The following is a 21,429-nucleotide window of genomic DNA, read 5'->3' as shown; positions in this document are numbered from 1 at the left end:
ATTTGGCAAGTCAATTTGACTTTTGTACTCTCTCTCTGCTGAAAATTCGATATAATAATAAGAATAATTGATCAAAGGGTTTTCCCCACATTGGGGTTTTTCTCTGGCATCCACCAAATCTGGTGTCCTCTTGTCTTGGCTTGTATTCTGCATTTTTGTTTCACTTTCTATCTACTTTTATTGTTAGTGTGATTAATGGTTAATGTGATTGCTATTGGAAATCTAAATTGGAAATTGTAATTGGGCTGCTAAAGGAACATTGAAGTAATTGTGCTAAGCATAGAACATACCATTGTTATCAAAATTTAACATATATCCTTGTTGACAACCTTATTAATCTCCCCTCTCAAAGGGAGGTGGTGTCTAGTGATGCCTAAAGAGTAAATGGAAGTGGGGAGACATTTAAAGGAGATATAGATAGATTGATGAAGAAAAAAGTCAAAGAAATAACATTTTATTTAACCAAGAGAATCCATGAAAGCAATCTCCTCCAAGGAATGTAAGGCCAAGTACAAATATCTCTCCCATCCTATAGATGAATCACCAAAACGGAAAATTATATGAAGAAAAGAGATAAGCTAAAATATGCTCTCAACACACAAGGGGTGGATGCCAAAATTGTCTTGGATAATAACCTCAAAACCCTTTGTTCACAATAGATCATATGTTGAAGCATGATGAATTGGACTCTCTCTAGCTATGCCCAATCAACAAGATGTACACTCAATGCCAAAACCTTAGAAACAAAGAGAATAGTGGGCTTGATAATCATGTCAAGGAGATCCATATTTAAGAGTATGTTCTAAAGGCATATAAGGAATTATTGGCGCACAAATAAGGTAAGACATTTATATCCCTTACTGAGTTAGGGCTAGGATAAAAAGATCAAGTTAAATTTAAACTTGATAAATTGGACCCCCAAGTAAGTAAATTTATAGTAATCTTGATTACCCACACTTTGAAGAAGTGAAAATCACATATAGTTCTTTTAGAGGTGTTGTAAATTAAACCTTCAACAAAGATAAACCACAAGTTATCTGCAATCACAAAAACTAACAAGGGCATCAAGTTGCCTTTGAAGACCCTTTAGGAAAGACACTATAAGAAACACACCATCCACAAATAAGATTAATGTAATCAAGAAGTGATGTAAGGTGCAACCATCATCAATTTATGTGTTCTCTTGATGTACTCAAGCTCATCAATTTAAATCATAAATGAAGTTAGGAAGTGTGGATACACCTATGTAACCCCAATGGTGCTCTTGATGAGAGACTCCAAGTAGTTCAAAACTGATCCACAACAATGTTGTAGTATCATAATAACAACAATGAGATATTTGAAATCCCTTCACCACACAATCTTTGAAACAAAGAGTATCTTGGCACAAAATGAAAGACCTTTAGGAAGTCCACAAAACACCAAAATACCTTAAAAGATTATTGCCTAGCCTCTTCAATGATAGCTTAAGTGTAAGGATGTGATTAATAGTCATGTAGTTTCTTCTCAAGCTTACACCATTTGGCTCTAAATTTGCTTCTCTACAAATACTCACATAGACATGTGTTTGGATTTGTGTTGCAAAGCTTGGAAAAAGTATGTACAATTATAACAATTTGATAGATGTTTGGGTTGAAATTGTCACCTTATTTAAAAATAGGGTGAATAATATATTTTGACACTAGAGGAGGAAACTTTGCAAAGACTAACTCATTAAAGGGATGGACAATATGAAGTGAAAGAGAGTCAATATAATACTTGCAAATCTCCACTTGAATCCCTTCACCATTAGCAATGTTGCTAGTATTCAAATTCTAGATAGATCTTTTAATATCCACACAGGTAAATAAATGGTACAAGATTGGAGGAGGATAAACATGTACAAATGACTATATAGGTACATCATAAAAGGGAGGTGGCATGAGAAATCCAAGATGTAATAATATTCAAGGGCTGAAGGGCTTTTTATGAGAAAAGGGTATGCTAAAAGGTTATAGGGAAAGTGCAAAGTGCTAAATATAACTCATGTTTTCTCAAAGTACACAAATCTTATTTCTTGTGCCAATGGAGACACGTATGTTTTCCACATATAATTGGAATATAACACTAGCCATAGACAATAAGTTCTAGATATGATGTATCAAAATTCTATTCACATGAACATTATAATTTGACTTTGCAATAACCTTTAAGATTATGGATAACCAAATACTTTTATTTTTTCTAAAATAACTAGATGTTGATCTAGTTTAAAATAGCTAAATGTTGATCTAGTTTAAAATAGCTTAGATTTAATTGTTATTTTAAATATCTTTAAAAAAATTCGAAACCACAATTTTTGTATAATTGGACATTTGAATACCTTAAAAAAAATTATAATTGCTATTGTTATTATGTGGAACATTTCCAAACTGTGAATAAAGTAATTTCATTACTTTACATCTAATTTTCCTTAAAAACTTATCTCTTGTACCTCATCAATAAAACCCTTTTAAATTCTTTTATAGTGATATCAAAACTCCACATCTTTATTTAAATTCACATAGTCTTTTATAAAATTGATAATAATTTTGACTTAAAAAGCATATATTGTTTTTTCTTAAATCTAGCTTTTTATATAAAGGATAAAGTTATATATATATATAGATCGAAATCAAATTGTTAAATGCTCATCAGGTTAGTGCTCAGCATATTACTTTGCTTCTTTAAGATAATTTTGAAGAGTTGCATTTTCACAATGTGAAATTCTACTGCAATATCAAAATTATTATTGAATTTCCACTGCACTATAGAAACAACGATACCATAACCTAAAATTTACACATATTATCTTTATTTTCACATATAGCATTCAAATAAAACAAGCTCCACTACAATATTAAAAAGAGGAGATCATAAACCAAAATTTACACCTAATATCTTTCTTTTCAACATATAGCATTCAAATAAAACAAGCTCCATCAGCGAAACGTTAATGAAGAGCTAAACTCTCGGTAACCCAAGCTTCATTGAACTGACTAATTAACAAGCTGTTGCCAGTTTCATTACCATTTTTCGTGTTTTAGTTCAAATCGGTGATATATCACTATAGTAATATCGTTTCCAATATACTGTGCGAGTCCTGCGTGTATCGTCAACTTGAATGTAGTTGACTGCACAAAGAAGTGGGATTACTAAAAAAAACCTGACTGCACCAAGAAGTGGGATTCCTAAAACTCCAGCGATATATCATTATAGTAATATAGTTTCCAATATACTGTACAAGTCCTGCGCATATTGTCTACTTGAATGTAGTTGACTGCACCAAGAAGTGGGATCACTAAAACATGGCAGTTGCAGCTTTGTAACGACACATTTGACAGTTAATTTCTACAGAAAATGCAAAAACAACAGAGTTTTGAAGGGAAGAATGGGATCTGAAGGGGAATTCGACTTTTCAGAATCACTAAACCACAGGTAAGTCATCCCTGAATAGATTTCTATGTCAAGAGCCATTCAGAGTTTGCTCTGATGTCTGCCGGACGTGCTGCCTAATGCTTTTGCTTTCTCTCTTAGCACGTTTTTTTGAACTTTTCCTGTTGCAGTCTTCGGTAACTCAGCAAATATAACAGTTCGAGGAGCCATAAAGTGCGGCAGGCGTTCACGACAGAAAGCAATGATGCTTTCAGGGGTAGCTTGTTTAGTTTCCTTCAGCTTCACAAAAGCACATGCTGTTTCCCCCCAGTAATTGTCTGGACGTCCCACAACGGCGGCTTCAAGTATCTCTGGATGAGTGTACAAAATTGATTCAACTTCTATGGTGCTAACATTCTCGCCCCCAGAGATGATAATGTCTTTGGAACGGTCTTTCAACTCAATATAGCCATCAGGATGCATCACCCCTAAATCACCTGTATGATACCACCCCCCCTCAAAAGCCGCAGTGGTGGCTTCAGTGTCTTTGAAGTAACCATTCATCACCGTATTCCCCCTGATCATTACCTCGCCAAGTATTCTTCCATCGCGGTGAACACTTTCCATTGTTTTAGGATTCTTGACATCTATTCCATTAAGACCCAGATGAGGCACCCCTTGTCGGGCCTTCAACCTGGCTTGCTCTTCCTTTGATAGAGAATCCCATTTAGGTTTCCATACACACACTGATGCTGGCCCATATGTTTCTGTGAGGCCATACGAATGAGTCACATTGAAACCAAGCTTGTCCATGGTGGATAGGATCTGCGAGGGTGGTGGTGCTCCACCAGTCACCACTTCAACAGTCTTGTGGAGAGGCTTCCTCTCATGTGGTTGGGCATTTGCAATTATGTTCAATACAGTTGGTGCCCCACTTAAGTGGGTGACTTTATGCTTCGAAATAGCGTCAAATATGGCCTCTGCAGTCACATTCCTCAGACACACATTTGTGCCACCCTGTGCAGCCGTGGCCCATGCAAAGCACCAGCCATTGCAATGAAATAGTGGTACTGCCCAAAGGTATACGGGCATTGACGTCATTCCACACATCAAAGTAGAAGCAAGAGCATTAAGAAAAGCACCTCTGTGACTGTATACAACACCCTTTGGATTAGCAGTGGTACCAGACGTATAGTTTAAGGCAATAGCTTGCCATTCATCTTCGGGCCATCTTATTTTGAAATTTTTGTCTGCACTGCTCAAAAACCTTTCATACTCCATACCTGAATGATATCCTTTCGTAGTTTCTCTCCCATTTAATTCATGAATCACGATCAGAAAAGGCATCTCTGCCTTTTCTTCAGAGAGAATGTTGAAAGCCGCACGTACAACTTCCAAGAACTGGTAATCAACAAAAACCACCTTTGCCTCAGAATACATTGTGCAAGCATCATGGAGTATATTCATGCAACAAGGCACTACTGGTGCACCGAATTGTAACTCATACATTGCTGGAATGTTTGGAGCCACTGCCGCAACCTGTCAGCTAATTGTGACTAAAGTTAGAATATATGGATTTGGCAATATCTTTAACCATGTTTTCCTTGGAAAAAAAACCATGGTTGTTAAGACATTGATTGTTAACAATTTTGCATAATCTCACTCAAATTTCATTTATCTTCAATCTTTCAAAACAAACAGAAATAAGAATTGATCATGGTGACCTTCAATGTTCATAATGTAGGCATCATTCGTATGCTATTTATTAGGAGAATTATACAGATCTTATTAGCATGCTTGTTTCTGAAATAAAGTGAATCCTAATAGCTTTAAATGATTTTCGATTTATGGAGGTTGATGCCAAAAGGCAACCAATATACTTACGGTACTTATTATCATATCGATTAAATTCAAGGAAAAGTGCACACTATATTTTATAAATAAAACGATATTTTCAAAAACATGAATTCATAAATACAAAATGGAACAATAAGAGAAAAAGACTAAAGGTGGAAATAAATTTGTACAAGGCACTGTAGGAAATAGTAGCTTGGGTTCTGCTACCATCCATATACATGGATAACCCTAGGAAACAAATTGTCTCTATGGTGCAGTTTTCCAGCCAACAACTACACGTTCTTCATCCTTCCATAGTTGATCCACATTGTAGAGATGATGACCAACATTCTCCACATATAGCAGCCCCTCAAATACCTTTTCTTAGCTCATCAGTAGACTCATCCGATGATTGTGGTTTAACACACATGAGATACTTTAGTCATTGTTTCATACTAAGTGTTTACATTTAATGTATTAGGCATCTAAGTAAGGAACATGGGTCGAAGTCAAAGAATGAATCATAATGCTTGGAAATTATACTTGTTGCCTTATTTCACCTTGGTGGTTATCAATTCTTTCTAGTCAAGTGTGCCCATCCTCAGGTTTTTCTTTCATTGTCTAGGAGGGGTATGAATAGGAAGTCTAGATTGAGATAGTGTGACCATATCCTTCTATACTTAACACTTTTCACTTGTTTTTCTTTCTGTTGCCCGAACTATTGAGTTGGTTGTTGTTAGTCATTCGTATTGGTTCTTTGCTTGTTTCATCCTATGAGAAAAAGGGGCTTGGAAGTGCCCAAAGGTTGATGCAGTTATAAGTAAGAATAAAAAAACATATCCCAAATGTTAAAATGCAAAATAATGACAAGGGATGAATTGTAGTTAAAAGCCATGTTAACTTGAGCTCTACCCCCTCATTTGACCATCACCCTAGTCCTGTGCATATCATGACTATCAAATTAAAAGAGACTTTAAAGAATATACCAACCCTATGAGCAATGAACTGCCCATACTAAAAGGGTATTAAAAAAAAATCAATGAAGCTTGCAAAACAATATAGTCACATAAAAGTAAAAGGCTAATTAAGGGATGGAAAACAGAGTGTCAAAAAAAAGGGTAACTCAAGTACCAAAAATGCTCCCTCTAAAAAGGCACTCATGGATGGTGGTCTTGCATAACCCATATATAATACTATGACGCCACTTATGAAGTCCGCCCCTCACCATATCATTTCTCACATTCACCTATCAATTAAAGGGTCGACATAGGAACTATTCCACCCTCTAGGGCCTTTTCTTTCAAAGTCATTTGAAAACACGGTAAGGGTAACTGATAACCCAATCCATACTTAAATTTTGAAAGTTGCATAGGGTCATAAGATAGTGTGAAGTGTGAAGTTTGAAGTGGATACCTAATGCAATCTACTTACATGGCTTGCGCATTAAATATGATTCACTCTTTATGTCATATTAACTCTTGTAGGCATGTTGGTTAATCTCACTTGATTCCTTGAGCCATGTTTGATGATGTCACGTGCCCCTTTACTTGATAATATACTTTGGAACCTTGATGATGAGAGTTGGATGATGTGATGACTTGGCACCATGCTAGGCACACACCCTCCCACATTGGACCATGGACATTGCACCTTAGAGACAAAGCATTGCACGGATGAGTCGGGGGAGAGGGCATGAAGCTCCTTGATGATATTGAGGCTTGATTTAATGACATGGCACTTTATGATGATCTTACACCTCTTTGGAGAGGCAATACACTTTTTTCCTTTGATGATGTCATGATGACGGAGGACATTACACACGTGATGGGACATCACACTTGATGGGGCATTTCTTGATGAGGAGAGTCACCCTTTTGATGATGTGTCATGACTTTTGATGGAGAAACATGACCTTTTGAGGATACCTTGCATATTTTGGGGAGAAGCATGTCTTTTGGAGCCTTTACACCCCTTGTTGGAGATAATGTCATCTTCTACACTTACACATGTGGCCTTCTGGAGGATATTTTCATGTTTTAACATTACATTTTTTTATGTTGGAGGCATATTTGGGGTCGCCTTGAGACTCATACACCTTGTATCATGGATTGTTATGTTTTAGGGGCTTTCAGGCTTAATTGAGGTAAAGCGCTTGGTCGCCCTAGTATAAATAGGGGATTGTTAACCTCCTTTGGACTATTGCACATTGTGGAGACACACTTATTAATTATTAGACTTTTTCTCTAGTGCGCTATGGATGCTTGTGTAGAGCGACCTCTTTGGAGGAGTTGCTAACATGGATTTTTCACTCCTTCTTGGATAGATTATGGTGAAGCTTGGGCAAATGCATGAAGAACTAAGTGTGTGCACTTCTTTTATCTTGTTATTGTTTATGGATTATGGTGATTGAATATTAAGAAAGCGTGCATGGTATTTTAATTGTCATTATCTCTTTTAGACAAACCCTTTTTTCAAGTCATTGAGAAAGTAGCAAGCGGGCTCCCTACCTTATCTCATCCTTGAAGATTGAGAGCCTTGATTTAAACCATAGGGAGAGTGAGTGTACTTACCTTAGTTCTTTGAATCTTGATCTACTTCATTTTGTCTAAGTCTATTGATCCTTGACTCCATTAGCCCTAGATTGAGAAAGGCACTAATCCTCCGTCTCTTGTGGCAATCACCTATACTACACAAATTAATGTTTTTTAATTGTTTTAGAGTAAACTAGGTTTTAGGTATATTCTATTTTCAGCATTTATTGGCTTAGATGTTACTGTCCTATAGTTAGAAATTTCTTTGAAATATATTTGAAAACCTAACTTATCATTTGAAGTGCATTTTTCAGCCATTTATGCTCTTTTAACCACATAAAATTTTTGTAATTAATTCTCTTATTTACTCTTTGTGAAATTTTAGCTACCCAAAAGGAGCTATTAATCTAGTTAATTATTCTGATTACTTACACAACAAATTAATTTATCCGCTGAAAATGATGAATAAAAACATAAATAACAGCATTCACCAAATAAAACTGCAGTGAAATACACGAGAAATCAATCACACAAATGACAAATATTTTTGGATAAATGTCCCTGGAAAAACCCTAATGTGGGGAAACTAGTCTTCACTCTGAGAGTTTCATTATTAATCTTCAGCAAATCTGCTATTGAGAAATTGCATAAACTGCTCCGGCAAAACTCCGACAAATTTATCTTCACCACTGCTAATCAAATCGAACTAGGAAAACCCCACGACTTCCCTTCTGCAAATCACACTACTTCTCCAACAACTTGCACAACCTCCCTAGCAATTCGCACTGCTTCTTGGCTAACTAGCACAACTCCCCAACTTCACTCGCACTGCCTTTGGAAAACTTGCATTGCCTTTGGAAACTTGTTCTAGCAACTCATGTTGTCTCTAGCAACTCGTACTGGCTAATCTGGAAATTTGCATTGCCTCTGCAAAATTCACACTACCTCCAAGAAATAACTCGATCTTTTCAGCAGATAATAAACTGGCCAACAAAACTCCCTCTGAAACTTAGAAGATGGAAGTCTTCTTCTCAGATGAAGAATAAACCCTGCAAAACTTTCCTCAATCACTGTTGTTGAAACCCTCCTCGTGTCTTACTAAAAACTCACCCAACTCAACTCAACTCGATGCGTCTCCAAAGCTTCCCATCAACTTCCCTTTATAATCTCTCATTCACAAATGAACGACCAAGATTAGAAGTTAACTTGATCCAATCGATGGCTAAGATCAACTTAGAAACTTTCTTGAAGCTTCTAGAGGTAAATCGATCTTATCCCAACTAATGTCAATTAATTATCCACTTTCCCTAAGTTTTAACTTAGGAAATATTTAAAAATCACTAATTGACTTAATTAAGACATTTTCCCTAGGTGAAACTTAGGAAAAATTACATGGGCTTGGAGATAATTAATTCCTCTATGTTCCTAGCCTCAATGACACCTCTCAAGGCTAGAACACTTGTCCGAGCTACAATATTTAACACTCCCTCTTAGCGAGGAAGGTGTTCTCCACAACACCCAACTTATCCCTGAAGAAAACAAACTTTGCTTTATTATGTCTACCACTTGCTGATTTGTAGTCACACACTATAGTCGAATTGATCCGCGTTGTACACAAACCCTGATGAAATGGTATCGCCTATCAATATGTTTCGATCGATCATGGAATATTGGATTCTTAGATAGCTTAACGCAACTTTGATTATCACAATGAATGATGGTTGACTCTATCTTCTGACCAAACAGTGCCACTATTAACTTCTAAAGCCATATGGCCTCACATGCTGCCATGTATTCTGCTTATGCAGAGCATAATGCAACATAATTCTGCTTCTTGATGTACCAAGAGACAACCCCTGATCTTATACTGAAGCAACACCCTAAAGTTCTTTTTCAGTCCACTACATTACCTTCCCAATCTGCATCAGTGTAGCCAATCAACCTAACACCATCACCTTGAGTATATTTCAAACCATAGTCAATTGTACCTCATAGATATCACAACACATGCTTTGTTGTGGTCGAATGCACTCTCTTTGGTTCCACCATGAACTGACTAAGAGTGTTTACTACAAAGCAAATGTTCAGCCTTGTGTTGACCAGATACATGGGGCCCACTGCCTCTTTCTTCGATGCATCAATCTTCGTCCAATTGGTTATCATAGGTGTAGACATAGGTCTACAATCCAAAATCCTGAATCTCTTCAAGACCTCCCAAATATATCTCCCTTAACCAAGGAAGATTTCCCCATACATCTGCCACACCTCGAGTCCTAGAAAATAGTGCATCAACCCTAAGTCCTTCATCTCAAAGTTCGAACTCTGCTACTAAGTGTGAAATTTTAAATATTGTTGCAATTACTAGTTATTATTGTTAGTTTCTGTAGCATTAGATGTGTTCTAGCCATGAAATTTGGTGGAAAGGCTAGAATATATGAGATCTTCAAAACCCATAAATCGTTTATAGAAATTCCACCTAGAGATGGCTTAATTAGATTATTAGCCAATTTTTAAATATTTCCTAAGTCTAAACTTAGGGAATATGGTTAATTAAGCAAAATTAATTAAGTCAAGGTGAGAATCATCTACAAACTCACACGAATCCGTTTCAAGATGATCCTAGCCATTGATTAAGATTTAATCTTGTTAGTTGGAGTCCCAACAAAGGATTGTAAGAAGAAGTTGATGGCCACTTGGAGAAGGAGCACCAAAGTCACTTGGAGAATTCGATTTTCCAGAGTACAGCAGTTAGTTGCCGGAGAGTTCGAGCTTCAGTGAGGCAACAAAGATAGTGAGGGGAAGGTGTTGATTTGTGGTCGCATCGGATGTGGTCTAGCCATGAAAATTGGTGTAGAGGCTAAGGCACATAAGATCTCCAAGACCCATAAATCATTTGGGAAAATTCCACCTAGATGGAAAGATATTAAAATAATTAATATTTTTATTGGGGATCCTAAGTCTAAACTTAGGAAAATTAAAGTATTAATATAAAATAGGTGAGAAAGTTCTAAATGACGAGGATCAAGCCAAATCTCATCTTAGCCATTGATTAGGGACTTAATTTCGGCCGTTGAATCGTCAACAGGAAAAGTATAAGAGGAGGCTTGAGGGTCAATTGGAGATACATCAAGTTGATCAAGAATTTGATTTTCTAGGGCAAGGTTTGCTGAGAAATCGAGTTAGTGATCTGTTGCAGCGAGGGGAAGTTTGGCAGAAGGCCGAGAATACATATTAGAGAGGCAGAGAAAGTGCTGGCGAAACAGCGCAGAGCCTTGGAAGGCTGACACAGAGGCAGCCAAGACTGACACAGAGGTTGAGTGGGCCAGTGCAAAAGACGCAAAGGGCCAAGAGGCTGACGCAGAGGCAGTAGAGGAGAGGCTAACAGAGTTGACGCTGGGCTGAAGAGGCAGCATTGAGGGATTTTCGTGGGGTAGACTAGGAACTGAGAGGCAGACGCAGAGCAGAAAAGGGTGATGCAGTTCCAGAGAGAAGCTTGGATCAGTTTTCGCTGTCCAGCTAAGGAACTATCGAAGTTGCTGTGGGATCAATCATCTGGTCGCTGATCAACTGGATTATCTGTCTCCGAGGAGAGGTACTTCTGCCAAGGAAATTCTCTGAAGGGTGAGCCATTTATGGCACCCTAGTTGTATTCAGAAACAACATAATAATAAAACCCTCATATTTGCTGCACCGGTTTTCTCGCATTGGGTTTTTCTGGGGACGTTTGTCTAAAAATAACGGTGTCCCTTGTGTTGTCTCAGTTGTTTCAGTTGCTGATCTGTATATGTGTGAAGGCTGCATTTGTGTTTATCTCAGTATTTATATTAATAAATAACTTGTTAATGGAAAGAACAAGTAGGAGATAATAAACCACATAATGCAGTAGGGATTTCTAATGTCAGACTTAGAAATTTCAACATGGTATCAGAGCATTACATATCACAGGAGAACTAAAGATGCCAGTAGGAGAAATCTGAAGAATTAGCAGCAGAAGCAACTATCCTGAGAGACAACGTTGTTCCAGAGCAGAAGCAGCAAGAGAGGAAGTGACGCAGAGCTTGCATCATCATTTCGAGCTAGGAGGAGGGTCAGCGCAGAGGCAGAGAGTGGCAAATCAGACTTACGCAGTGCCCGGTCATCTTTCTCAGCCAAGAAGGATCGACGTTGTGGCCAAGAGGAGTAGATTCAGCCTTTGCCGGGATTGCCCAGAGCCTGAAAGGCTTAGTTTCTTTGGTTGCGGAGCTGTGGGAAGATTGTGATTTGAGGAGCTGGTGGGATGCTGTTTCTGTCGAAGCAGAATAGTGTCTAAGGAAGTGGGACCAAGGTAGAGGGAATCCCTACCTCGATGGATTTCTAGCCAAGGAATCTAGATCCGAGTTGCAGTTGCAAGGAGGATTGGAGAGGAGCAATTCAACAGTTGGCCAAAGGATTTCCAGAAGGGAAATCAAGACTTAGAGGGAGATTTCCAAGAGGGGAGTCGAGACTCAGAGGGAGTCTAGAAGAGGAGCTGAAATGGCAGTGAACGAACTAAGGGATTAGGACAGGTTGGATGGGGCTTCCAACTTTGTCATCTGGAAGGCCAAGATCCTGGCAGTCCTGGATCGACATCGCATTAAGGAATTTACCTTGAAAACCATGGCTATCCCAGTTGACCCAGTTGAGAAAGAGAAGTATGAGGATGCAATGGAAAGGGCGAAGTGCATGATCCTAAACGGGGTCAAAGATCATGTCATACCACACATTGTTGAGAAGAACACAACAAAGGAGATATGGGACACCCTGATCACCTTATACCAGGGCTCTTCTGTGCAACGGAAGATGCTATTGGAGAATTAGCTGCGGTCATATTAGATGTAGAAGGGAGAGAGGATAGATCCATTCCTTCTCAGGTTGCAGGAGATTTGCGACTAGCTTACTTCCGTGGGGTCTACACCGGATCCATAATTTATGGTCAGGACTGCCCTGAATGTAGTCTCTGAGTAATGGGAGACATTTGTCCAAAGTATTTTGGGCAGGGCTACTCTTCCCGGTTGGGAGGAGATGTGGGCAACTCTTCGCCAGGAAGAGATCAGGAGGATGACCAAGGCGGGGAGTAGTGGCAAGGGAGGTTGAATCAAGAAAGAGGAGGAGGAGGATGCGACTCTAGCATCTACGAGACAACAAGGGAAGAGGAAGAAGAAGGACATATCCAAGGTTAAGTGCTTCCATTGTGGGGAGTTGGGACATTATGCATCCCAGTGTCCCAGGAAGAAAAACAAGGGAGAGGCTTTCGATTCAAAGGAAGCTCCAGCTAAGGCGGAGAAAGAGGTCGAGACTGATGACGATTGTGCCATGAGTGCTCATGCACCTCTAGAGAAAAGGTGGGGTAACATCGAGTTGTAGTCAGGAGGACTACATACTAAGGGCAGGATCCTTGAGGTGCCAAAACTCTTGGATCACATTCGACTACGGGAGCCTTAACGATAGTAGCATGATGACAGATGTCGGGTGGAGCAAAGTGTGATGGAGCAGCAAGGCAAGGCTAGAGTGCAGAAGTCTGTAGCAGCGCAGCAGAGGTTGCAGTAGTGTGAGAGGCACAAAGGTGTTTGCAGCAGCGCAGTGGCAGCAGAGGGAGCACAGGTTAGTAGCAGAGGCAGTTTCAACATCACGAGGCTTCCAGACTGACCGGGATGTCAGTATTTGGGAAAGTTAGTTACCTACTTCTCGGTAACTGAGTTGCAGTGCAGCAGTTAGTAGTGGCAGTGCTAGGGGCAGCATGGGCAACATATTGAGAGGGAGTTGTAGTACAGATGTAGCAGTGGCAGTGGCAGTGTCATGGGTAGCAGTACAGGGAGCAACATTGCAGAGGATGTGAGGCAACAGGCCAAGCATCAGAACAAGTATTGGTGCGAAGGATCAGTGTGATGTTTCAGTGGTGGAGCATTACTAGAGCACATTCCTCGCTAAGAGGGAGTGTTGATTTGTGGTAGCATCGGATGTGCTCTAAAAATGAAAATTGGTGGAAAGACTAAGGCACATAAGATCTCCAAGACCCATAAATCATTTGGGGAAATTCCACCTGGACGGAGAGATATTAAAATAATTAATATTTTTATTGGGGTTCCTAAGTCTAAACTTAGGAAAATTAAAATATTAATGTGTATTAATATAAAATGGGTGAGAAAGTTCTAAATGATGAGGATCAAGCCAAATCTAATCTTAGTTGTTGAGCAGGGACTTAATCTCGGCCGTTGAATTGTCAACAGGAAAAGTATAAGAGGAGGCTTGAGGGTCAGTTGGAGATACACCAAGTTGATCAAGAATTCAATTTTCTGGGGTAGGGTTTGCTGAGAAATCGAATTAGTGATCTGTTGCAGCGAGGGGCAGTTCGATAGAAGGCCGAGAATACATATCAGAGAGGCAGAGAAAGTGCCGGAGAGACAATGTAGAGCCTTGGAAGGCTGATGCAGAGGTAGCCAGGACTGACGCAGAGGCTGAGAGAGCTAGCGCAGAAGACGTAGAGGGCCAAGAGGCTGATGAAGAGGCAATAGAGGCTGCGCAGAGGCTAGCAGAGCTGAAGAGGCAGCGCTGAGGGATTTTCGTGGGGTAGACTGGGAGCTGAGAGGCAGACGCAGAGCAGAAAAGGGTGATGTAGTCCCTGGAGGGTGACGCAGTTCCAGAGAGAAGCTTGGATCAGCTTTCGCTATCCAGCTAAGGAACTGTCGAAGTTGTTGTGTGATCAATCAGCCGGTTGTTCATTAGCCGAAATATCTGTCTCCGAGGAGAGGTATTTCTGCCAAGGAAATTCTCTGAAGGGTGAGCCATTTGTGGCACCCTAGTTGTATTCAGAAACAACATAATAATAAAACCCTCATATCTGCTGCACTGGTTTTCCCGCATTGGGTTTTTCCGGGGACGTTTGTCCAAAAATAACGGTGTCCCTTATGTTGTCTCAGTTATTTCAGTTGTTGATTTGTATATGTGTGAAGGTTGAATTTGTGTTTATTTCGGTATTTATATTTATAAATAGCTTGTTAATGGAAAGAACAATTAGGAGATAATAAATCGGATAATGCAGTAGGTATTTCTAATGTGTCAGACTTAGAAATTTCAACAGCAGGGACAATGATCTGGAGGAAGTTTTCCAGATCCAGAGAGGCAAAAGCAAGAGGGCCGAGTTATTCCCAATGAGGCAATGTAGAAGTTTGCACGGTTGCTTCAGAGAAGTAGTTTGATTTGCTGGAGAGAAATTCGTTCTCAGTTCCAGAGGTCAGGCAGAGGGTCCAAAGTGTCAGAGAGGCAATTTCCTCAGCAGAGACTGGAAAAACGTCTTCATCCGAGGCATGTTGGAGGCTTGACATTAGAGGGTTTGGGAAAAGCAGCGCAGAGGGTCTAGAAGGCCGAGTTTTCTGAAGGAAATTATGTCAGGATTTCTTGTGGAAGAAGGGTAATTCCCTTAAAATAATTTTGCCCATATTTTCTCGCTGTTTGCATTTCCAGTTGGGCATCCACAGATTGTACTCAGATTTTCACTGCTGCACCGGTTTTCCCAAGTTGGGTTTTTTTCGGGGACAATTGTCTAAAAATAACAGTGTCATTTTTATTGTGTAGTATTTTATTTGTGAAGGTTGTAGTGTGCTTATTTCGATGTTGTCGTAGCAATAAACTGAATAATTAATTTATCAGTTAGAAGAAATAATACCAGTTGTTGCAACAGGATTTTAGTTTTGGAATTTTTACATGGTATTTGAGTGTAAGTGAATACCCAGAAACTCAGAAGCGAACGAAATAATTTCGTTGCTCAGAGGGAGAAGCAGGTCGAAATTCTCAAAGGCAGCACAGTATCCAGACGAGCAGGCCGAATTGTTGGGGCAAAAAAATTTGATTTTCAATTGCAGGAGTGCATAAAAGTCGAATTGCACGGGATTGTAATTACAATAGTCAGAGGGAGCAACTGCAGCGTACATGTTTGCTGAGCAGATTCCTAGTTGGACGCAGAGGGTTTTGCTGCAGGTTGTAGAAGCATAATCTACGTTGGGTGGAAGAGAAAAGCACACATAGCAGAGGGAAAATTTTCCTCGGGGAAATTCGAGTCTCGGAAGTTCAAACTTCCAGTTGCAGATTAGTAGTAGCAGCTAGCAGAGTCACGCATTCCAAGAGGGTGTGAATAATAGAGCAGCAATTGAGCACAGGGAAAGAGGGAGCTTTCGACAATTTCAGAGATGGCCATTACAGGGCTTAGAGATCAGAATAGGTTGGATGGAGCTTCCAACTATGTCATATGGAAGGCTAGAATGTTCTTCTTTCTAGATAAATATGGCCTCAAAACCTACATTGATAATGTAGTGGTAGTTCCTCAAGATGCAGACCAGCTCAAGGAATATAGGAAGGAGATGGCGCGGGCGAAGCAGTTGATCCTGGATGGAGTCCAAGACCATATTGTCTCACATATAACGACCAAGGGAACGACCAAAGAGATGTGGGATGCTCTCTCCACATTATACCAGGGTACTTCCGAGCAACGAAAGATGTTCCTAGAGGAGAAGTTGAGATGCATTAGGATGCAGAAGGGGGAAGGCATAGATCCCTTCCTCACCAAGATTCAGGAGGTTCGAGACCAACTTTCAGCTGTTGGGGCAACGCCTCAACCTTCAGAGCTAGTACGATTGGCACTCAATAGTATCTCAAAGGATTGGCAAGTCTTTGTCCAAAGTATATTGGGTAGAGACACGCTACCAGGATGTGACAGAATATAGGCCGATTTGCAGCAGGAGGAATTGAGACGAGCTCTATTGAAGAGTTCCATCAGTGGCAAGAGTAGTAGTGGATTGAAGGTGGTGAAGGAGGATAATGTGGCACTTGCATCAAAGTGTCCCAGTGAGGGGAAGGGGGAGTAGAGAAAGAAGAAGGACCTATCAAAGGTCAAGTGCTTTAGGTGTGGTGAGCTTGGTCACTACAACACGTAGTCCTCTAAGAAAGAAGGACAAACAGGAGAAGTAGGACCAACAGACAACGTTAGATGAGATCGACAAGCTGTCCTCTAGGTTAGAGGAAGACTTCACGATGATGGCAGCCATACCTCCTGAAGTGATGAGGGGTGACTTGGAGTTGTAGCCTCAGAGAGCTACAAAGATTGTGTAGAGTCCTTGAGGAGTCCACCCATGGATCATTACCCGGCTACAGGGGCCCACAATATTCAATAGCAGAATGGATCAATGGCAGATGATGCAGTCAGTACCAGGGTGATAGTCAGGTGTTGGGGAGCGCAGTGTAGAGTTGGCAGCAGTGCAGAGTCAACACCAATGCAGATTCCTTGGTGGACAGTGCAGTCGCGAGTAGCAGTCAGAGACTCGAGAGATAGATGCATCATATTGAACACAGTTGATTCATTATTCTGGATGCTTCTCAGTTACAGTAATTGCAGTTGCAGCAACAACAGATGAGAGGGAGTTGCAGTGCAGATGCAAAGTTGGCAATAGTGTGGCAGTGTCAGCAGCAGCACAGATGCAACATCAGAGTTGCGCAGTAGTTGGTGGGTAGCAGCAGCCAGGCATCAACAACGTGATAGGAGGTGATACAAAGATAGGGTGTTGTAGCAGGATGTGCAGCACTAGAACCCATTCCTCGCTAAGAGGGAGTGTTAGTTTCTGTAGTGTCACATGTGTTCTAGACATGAAATTTGGTGGAGAGTCCAGAATACATGAGATCTCCAAAACCCAGAAATCGTTTCTAGAAATTCCACCTAGAGATGGCTTAATTAGATTATTAACCGATTTTTAAATATTTCCTAAGTCTAAACTTCGGGAATATGGTTACTTAATCAGAATTAATTAAGTCAAGGTGAGAATCATCTAGAAACTCACACAGATCTACTTCAAGATAATCTTAGCCATTGATTAAGATTTAATCTTGGCCATTGGAGTCCCAACAGAGTATTACAAGAAGAAGTTGATGGGCACTTGGAGAAGGAGCACCAAAGTCACTTGGAGAATTCGATTTTCTAGAGTAGCAACAGTCAGTTGCCAGAGAGTTTGAGCTTCAGTGAGGCAATAGAGATAGTGAGGGGCAGGGACAGTGATCCAGAGGAAGTTTTCCAGATCTAGAGAGGAAGCAGCAAGATGGCCGAGTTATTCCTAGTGAGGCAGCGCAGAGGTTTGCGCAGTTGCTTTAGAGAAGCATTTTGATTTGTTGGAGAGAAATTCACAGTTCTAGAGGTTGGGCAGAGGGTTGACAGTGTCGGAGAGGCGATTTCCTCAGCAAAGATAGGCAAAATGACTTCATCAAAGGCAGGTTGGAGGTTTGACGTGAGAGGGTCTACGCAGAGCAGCACCGAGGCTGACGCAAGGGTCTAGGAGGCCGAGTATTCTGAAGGAAATTGTGCCAGGATTTCTTGTGGAAGAAGGGTAATTCCTTTAAAATATTTTTTCCCAAATTTTCTTGCTGTTTGGATTGCCAATTGGGTATCCATAGATTGTACTTAGATTTTCACTACTACATAATAATAAAAACCCTCGCTATTGCACCGATTTTCCCAAGTTGGGTTTTTTCGGGGACAATTGTCCAAAAATAACGGTGTCATTTTTATTGTGTAGTATTTTCTCAGTTCCAACGCTATTTTATTTGTGAAGTTTGCAGTGTGTTTATTTTGATGTTGCCGTAGCAATAAACTGAATAATTAATTTATTAGTTAGAAGAAATAATAAGAGTTCCTGCAATAGGATTTTAGTTTTGGAATTTTCACAACTATTCTCCTATCTATTTAGATTATTTGTCTTCTCTAAAATACTTGTGGCAAATACTGAATAAATCACTATTGCAACTTCACAAAAAATAATTAACCACGGGAATTGAGAAAATTATGCACACACAAATAATGAACACCAGTATTTTCAGACAAATGTCCCTGGAAAAAACCCAAAGGGAAAACCAGTTTTGCAGATGAGGGTTTTATTATTATTATTCAACAAATTAAAGAGTACATCAACCACTTGCCTGACATTGGCAAAGCTCTGGTAATTTATTTGATCTTCACTTCATGTGGCTGCCTAAGTCACCTGACACGGGGATTCGGGATTCGAGATTCGTGGTGTCGGATTCGGACACGTTGACCCCCCGGAACAGGTCACGTAGGATTCGTTATATATTATTTTATTAAAATATATATATATATATATATATTAAAAATTAGATATTTCTTACACAAATTTTAATTAATGATACAAATTTATTGATTTCAAACATAGATCTTCATCTATAGCTATTAGCATGCATAGTACATACAAAATTCAAATACATGTCAGTGGTACTGGTCACATAAATCATGATTCATAATTGATAACTGAAAGACAACTTACAACTACAAGATAGTAAGATAAACACACTGACAACTGTAGTTTTCTCATTAAGTCATCAAATCAAAATGTGTTACATAGGTAGTGCTAGTGCAATGCCAATGGCAAATAGAAATAGAAAATATAGAACAACTACAGGTATACAAGCCTCAAGGCATCAATCAGCATCAGAATCAGCATCAATGTCCTCATCATCATGGTCCCCACTGCTCTCCTCTGCATCCTCCTCCTCCCCTATATCCATAGTCGCCTCTGCATATGCTGGTGTGGAGGATGACCCCTCTAAGTCATCAAATCTAATAGGCTCTAGCACTGCATAATTGAGATCCATGTTGGCCAATGCCAACTCAACACTGGTGTCTAGACCCATATCATCAGGAACAATGTTACTTGGGAGCGGGAGCGAAAACGGGAGGGGGAGCGACATTTTCAAAAGCTCCTAGTTTGGTGCTCTTGATTAAATACGAGTTCCATACCCTAATACATGACAAAATTCAATGGAAACATTGCAATCCCCCAATCCTAAAATCCTGAAAAACTGATAAGTCTGCTGGATTTTGAATGAAATCTAAAATTCTACTTTCTCCATATGAAATCCAATGAGGCCGGAACCACTCTCAAACATCCTGAGTCATTTCATGGTAATGTTAAAAATTTAAGTAAAAGGATGAAAATGAAGATTAAGGAGAATGTCACTTTTACTTTAAGAATTTAACATTACCATGAATAGCATATCAATACTAGGGCCTAGACTTGATCATGAAGCTGCCCAAACACTTGCCAAATGAAAATGTGCGTGGTTGTAATGACCAAATGCGGCCTTTTCATACCCGCGTAGGTCACTTCTTGAGCCTAGCGAGTCCTGGAAAATAGGACACGATTCCCAAAAACGTGACATGCTGAGAAAATCGTGACACGGAGTTGGATTCGACGTGTCAAAAAAGGACACGATGTGTCACATTGGGTTTTGGACACAAATCTGGAGAGAATCGCGTCGAACATGATGGATTCGGGATTTGTGGGGCCTATAGGACGAATCCGGTTACTTAGGTGGCTGCGAATTCCTGCAGCTGCGATTTCTATAGTTGTGAATCCCATATCTAGGAATTCCAGTAACTGCGAATTCCTATGGTTGTAAATTCCAGTAAAGAATTTCCTCTAATAAATCGCTTCTCAATTTCTCCTACTGTAATCCTTCTGTTGGTATCCCTGCGCTGCCTTGGCGCCCTTGCCATCAATGCAAATCTGTGTCTTCGTCTCTTCTCCAAATGCCCTTCGATTTCCTCTTATAATCTCTTGTTAACAAATCAAAGGTCATAATATAAACTCAATCGATGGCTAAGATTATCTTGACCCCATCAAGTGACTTTTCTGGAAGTCTCTAGAGAAAAATCAATTTACCCCAATTAATACTAATTAATTAAGCTTATTTCTCTAAGTTAGACTTAGGAAAATAGTTGCTTAATTAAATCTAATCAAAGCCTTTTCTTGCGAAACATTTTCTAGGTATCGGGGAAAATGTGTTCCCTAGTCTCATAGACACAATTTGAGACTAGAATACTTGTCCGAGCTACACAAACTAACACTCCCTCTTAGTGAGGAAGGTATTTTGCAAAACACCCAACTTGTCTCTGAAGAAGATGAACCTCGCCTTCCCCAAAGCCTTTATCAATATATCTACTAGTTGTTGATTTGTAGGTATATATTATAGCTGGACAATCTTGTGCTGCTTGATGCCACCAACTGCATCATGCTTGATCTTATAGATCTAGCCTAATCCAACCATTGTTTTATCTGTTGGTCTCGGTACAACCTCCCACACATCATTCTGCATTATTGAAGAATACTCCTCAACCATAGCATACCGCCACACCTGTTGTTGTGTAGCCTCCTAATAGCTGGAAGGCTCGCTATCTACCAACTGATTGACCAACGCCATGTAGGCAGGTACCAATCTTATTGTCTCTACTCTCTGTTGCCCATCCTAGGAGTCCCCACAAACTCTTGAGCATCCCTGAGTGTTTGTTGAACCTCATGGTTCCTCCTACCAACAGTGGAGTTGGGAATATCCACCTCCATATCCTCCTAATGCATCTCCCTGATCTGTTGCAATTGCTGCTCTGTGCTTTACGAAGCCTCCAGAGCACTCACACCTGAACTTGTGCTCATACTAGTCATTGTACCTGTGCTCTACTGCTGCCCCTGATTCTACTGCTCAACTCTAGGTGCTTCTGTTGGTTGTTCACTCTAATCTTTAGCTGCTGGAAACTCTTGACATTATGTACACCTTGTCCTCCATGAACTTGACATCCCACTTGACTATAATCCTCCTACCTCTT

At 40.0% G+C, this 21,429-nt stretch overlaps 1 protein-coding gene across 4 annotated transcripts in view; it reads right to left on the bottom strand.

The window, feature by feature from the left end:
- Positions 1–2,871: 2,871 nt before the first annotated feature.
- LOC149225580 (butanoate--CoA ligase AAE1-like) overlaps positions 2,872–21,429 on the bottom strand; it is a 278,498-nt gene continuing 259,940 nt past the window's right edge. For all 4 annotated transcript variants that reach the window (XM_089377167.1, XM_089377168.1, XM_089377166.1 and 1 more), the window contains one exon: positions 2,872–4,932. In XM_089377167.1, coding sequence (XP_089233293.1) covers positions 3,496–4,932 — 1,437 coding nt within the window. In that variant the 3' untranslated portion in view covers positions 2,872–3,495. The remainder of the gene's footprint in view (positions 4,933–21,429) is intronic.

Source organism: Pinus tabuliformis, chromosome J, assembly GCF_031772625.1.
Source record: "Pinus tabuliformis cultivar Carrire ecotype Pingquan chromosome J, CPIR1, whole genome shotgun sequence".
Taxonomy (NCBI): Eukaryota; Viridiplantae; Streptophyta; class Pinopsida; order Pinales; family Pinaceae; genus Pinus; species Pinus tabuliformis.
Note: the sequence above shows the minus strand (reverse complement) of the source record. Positions and strands in the feature narration are given on the sequence as shown.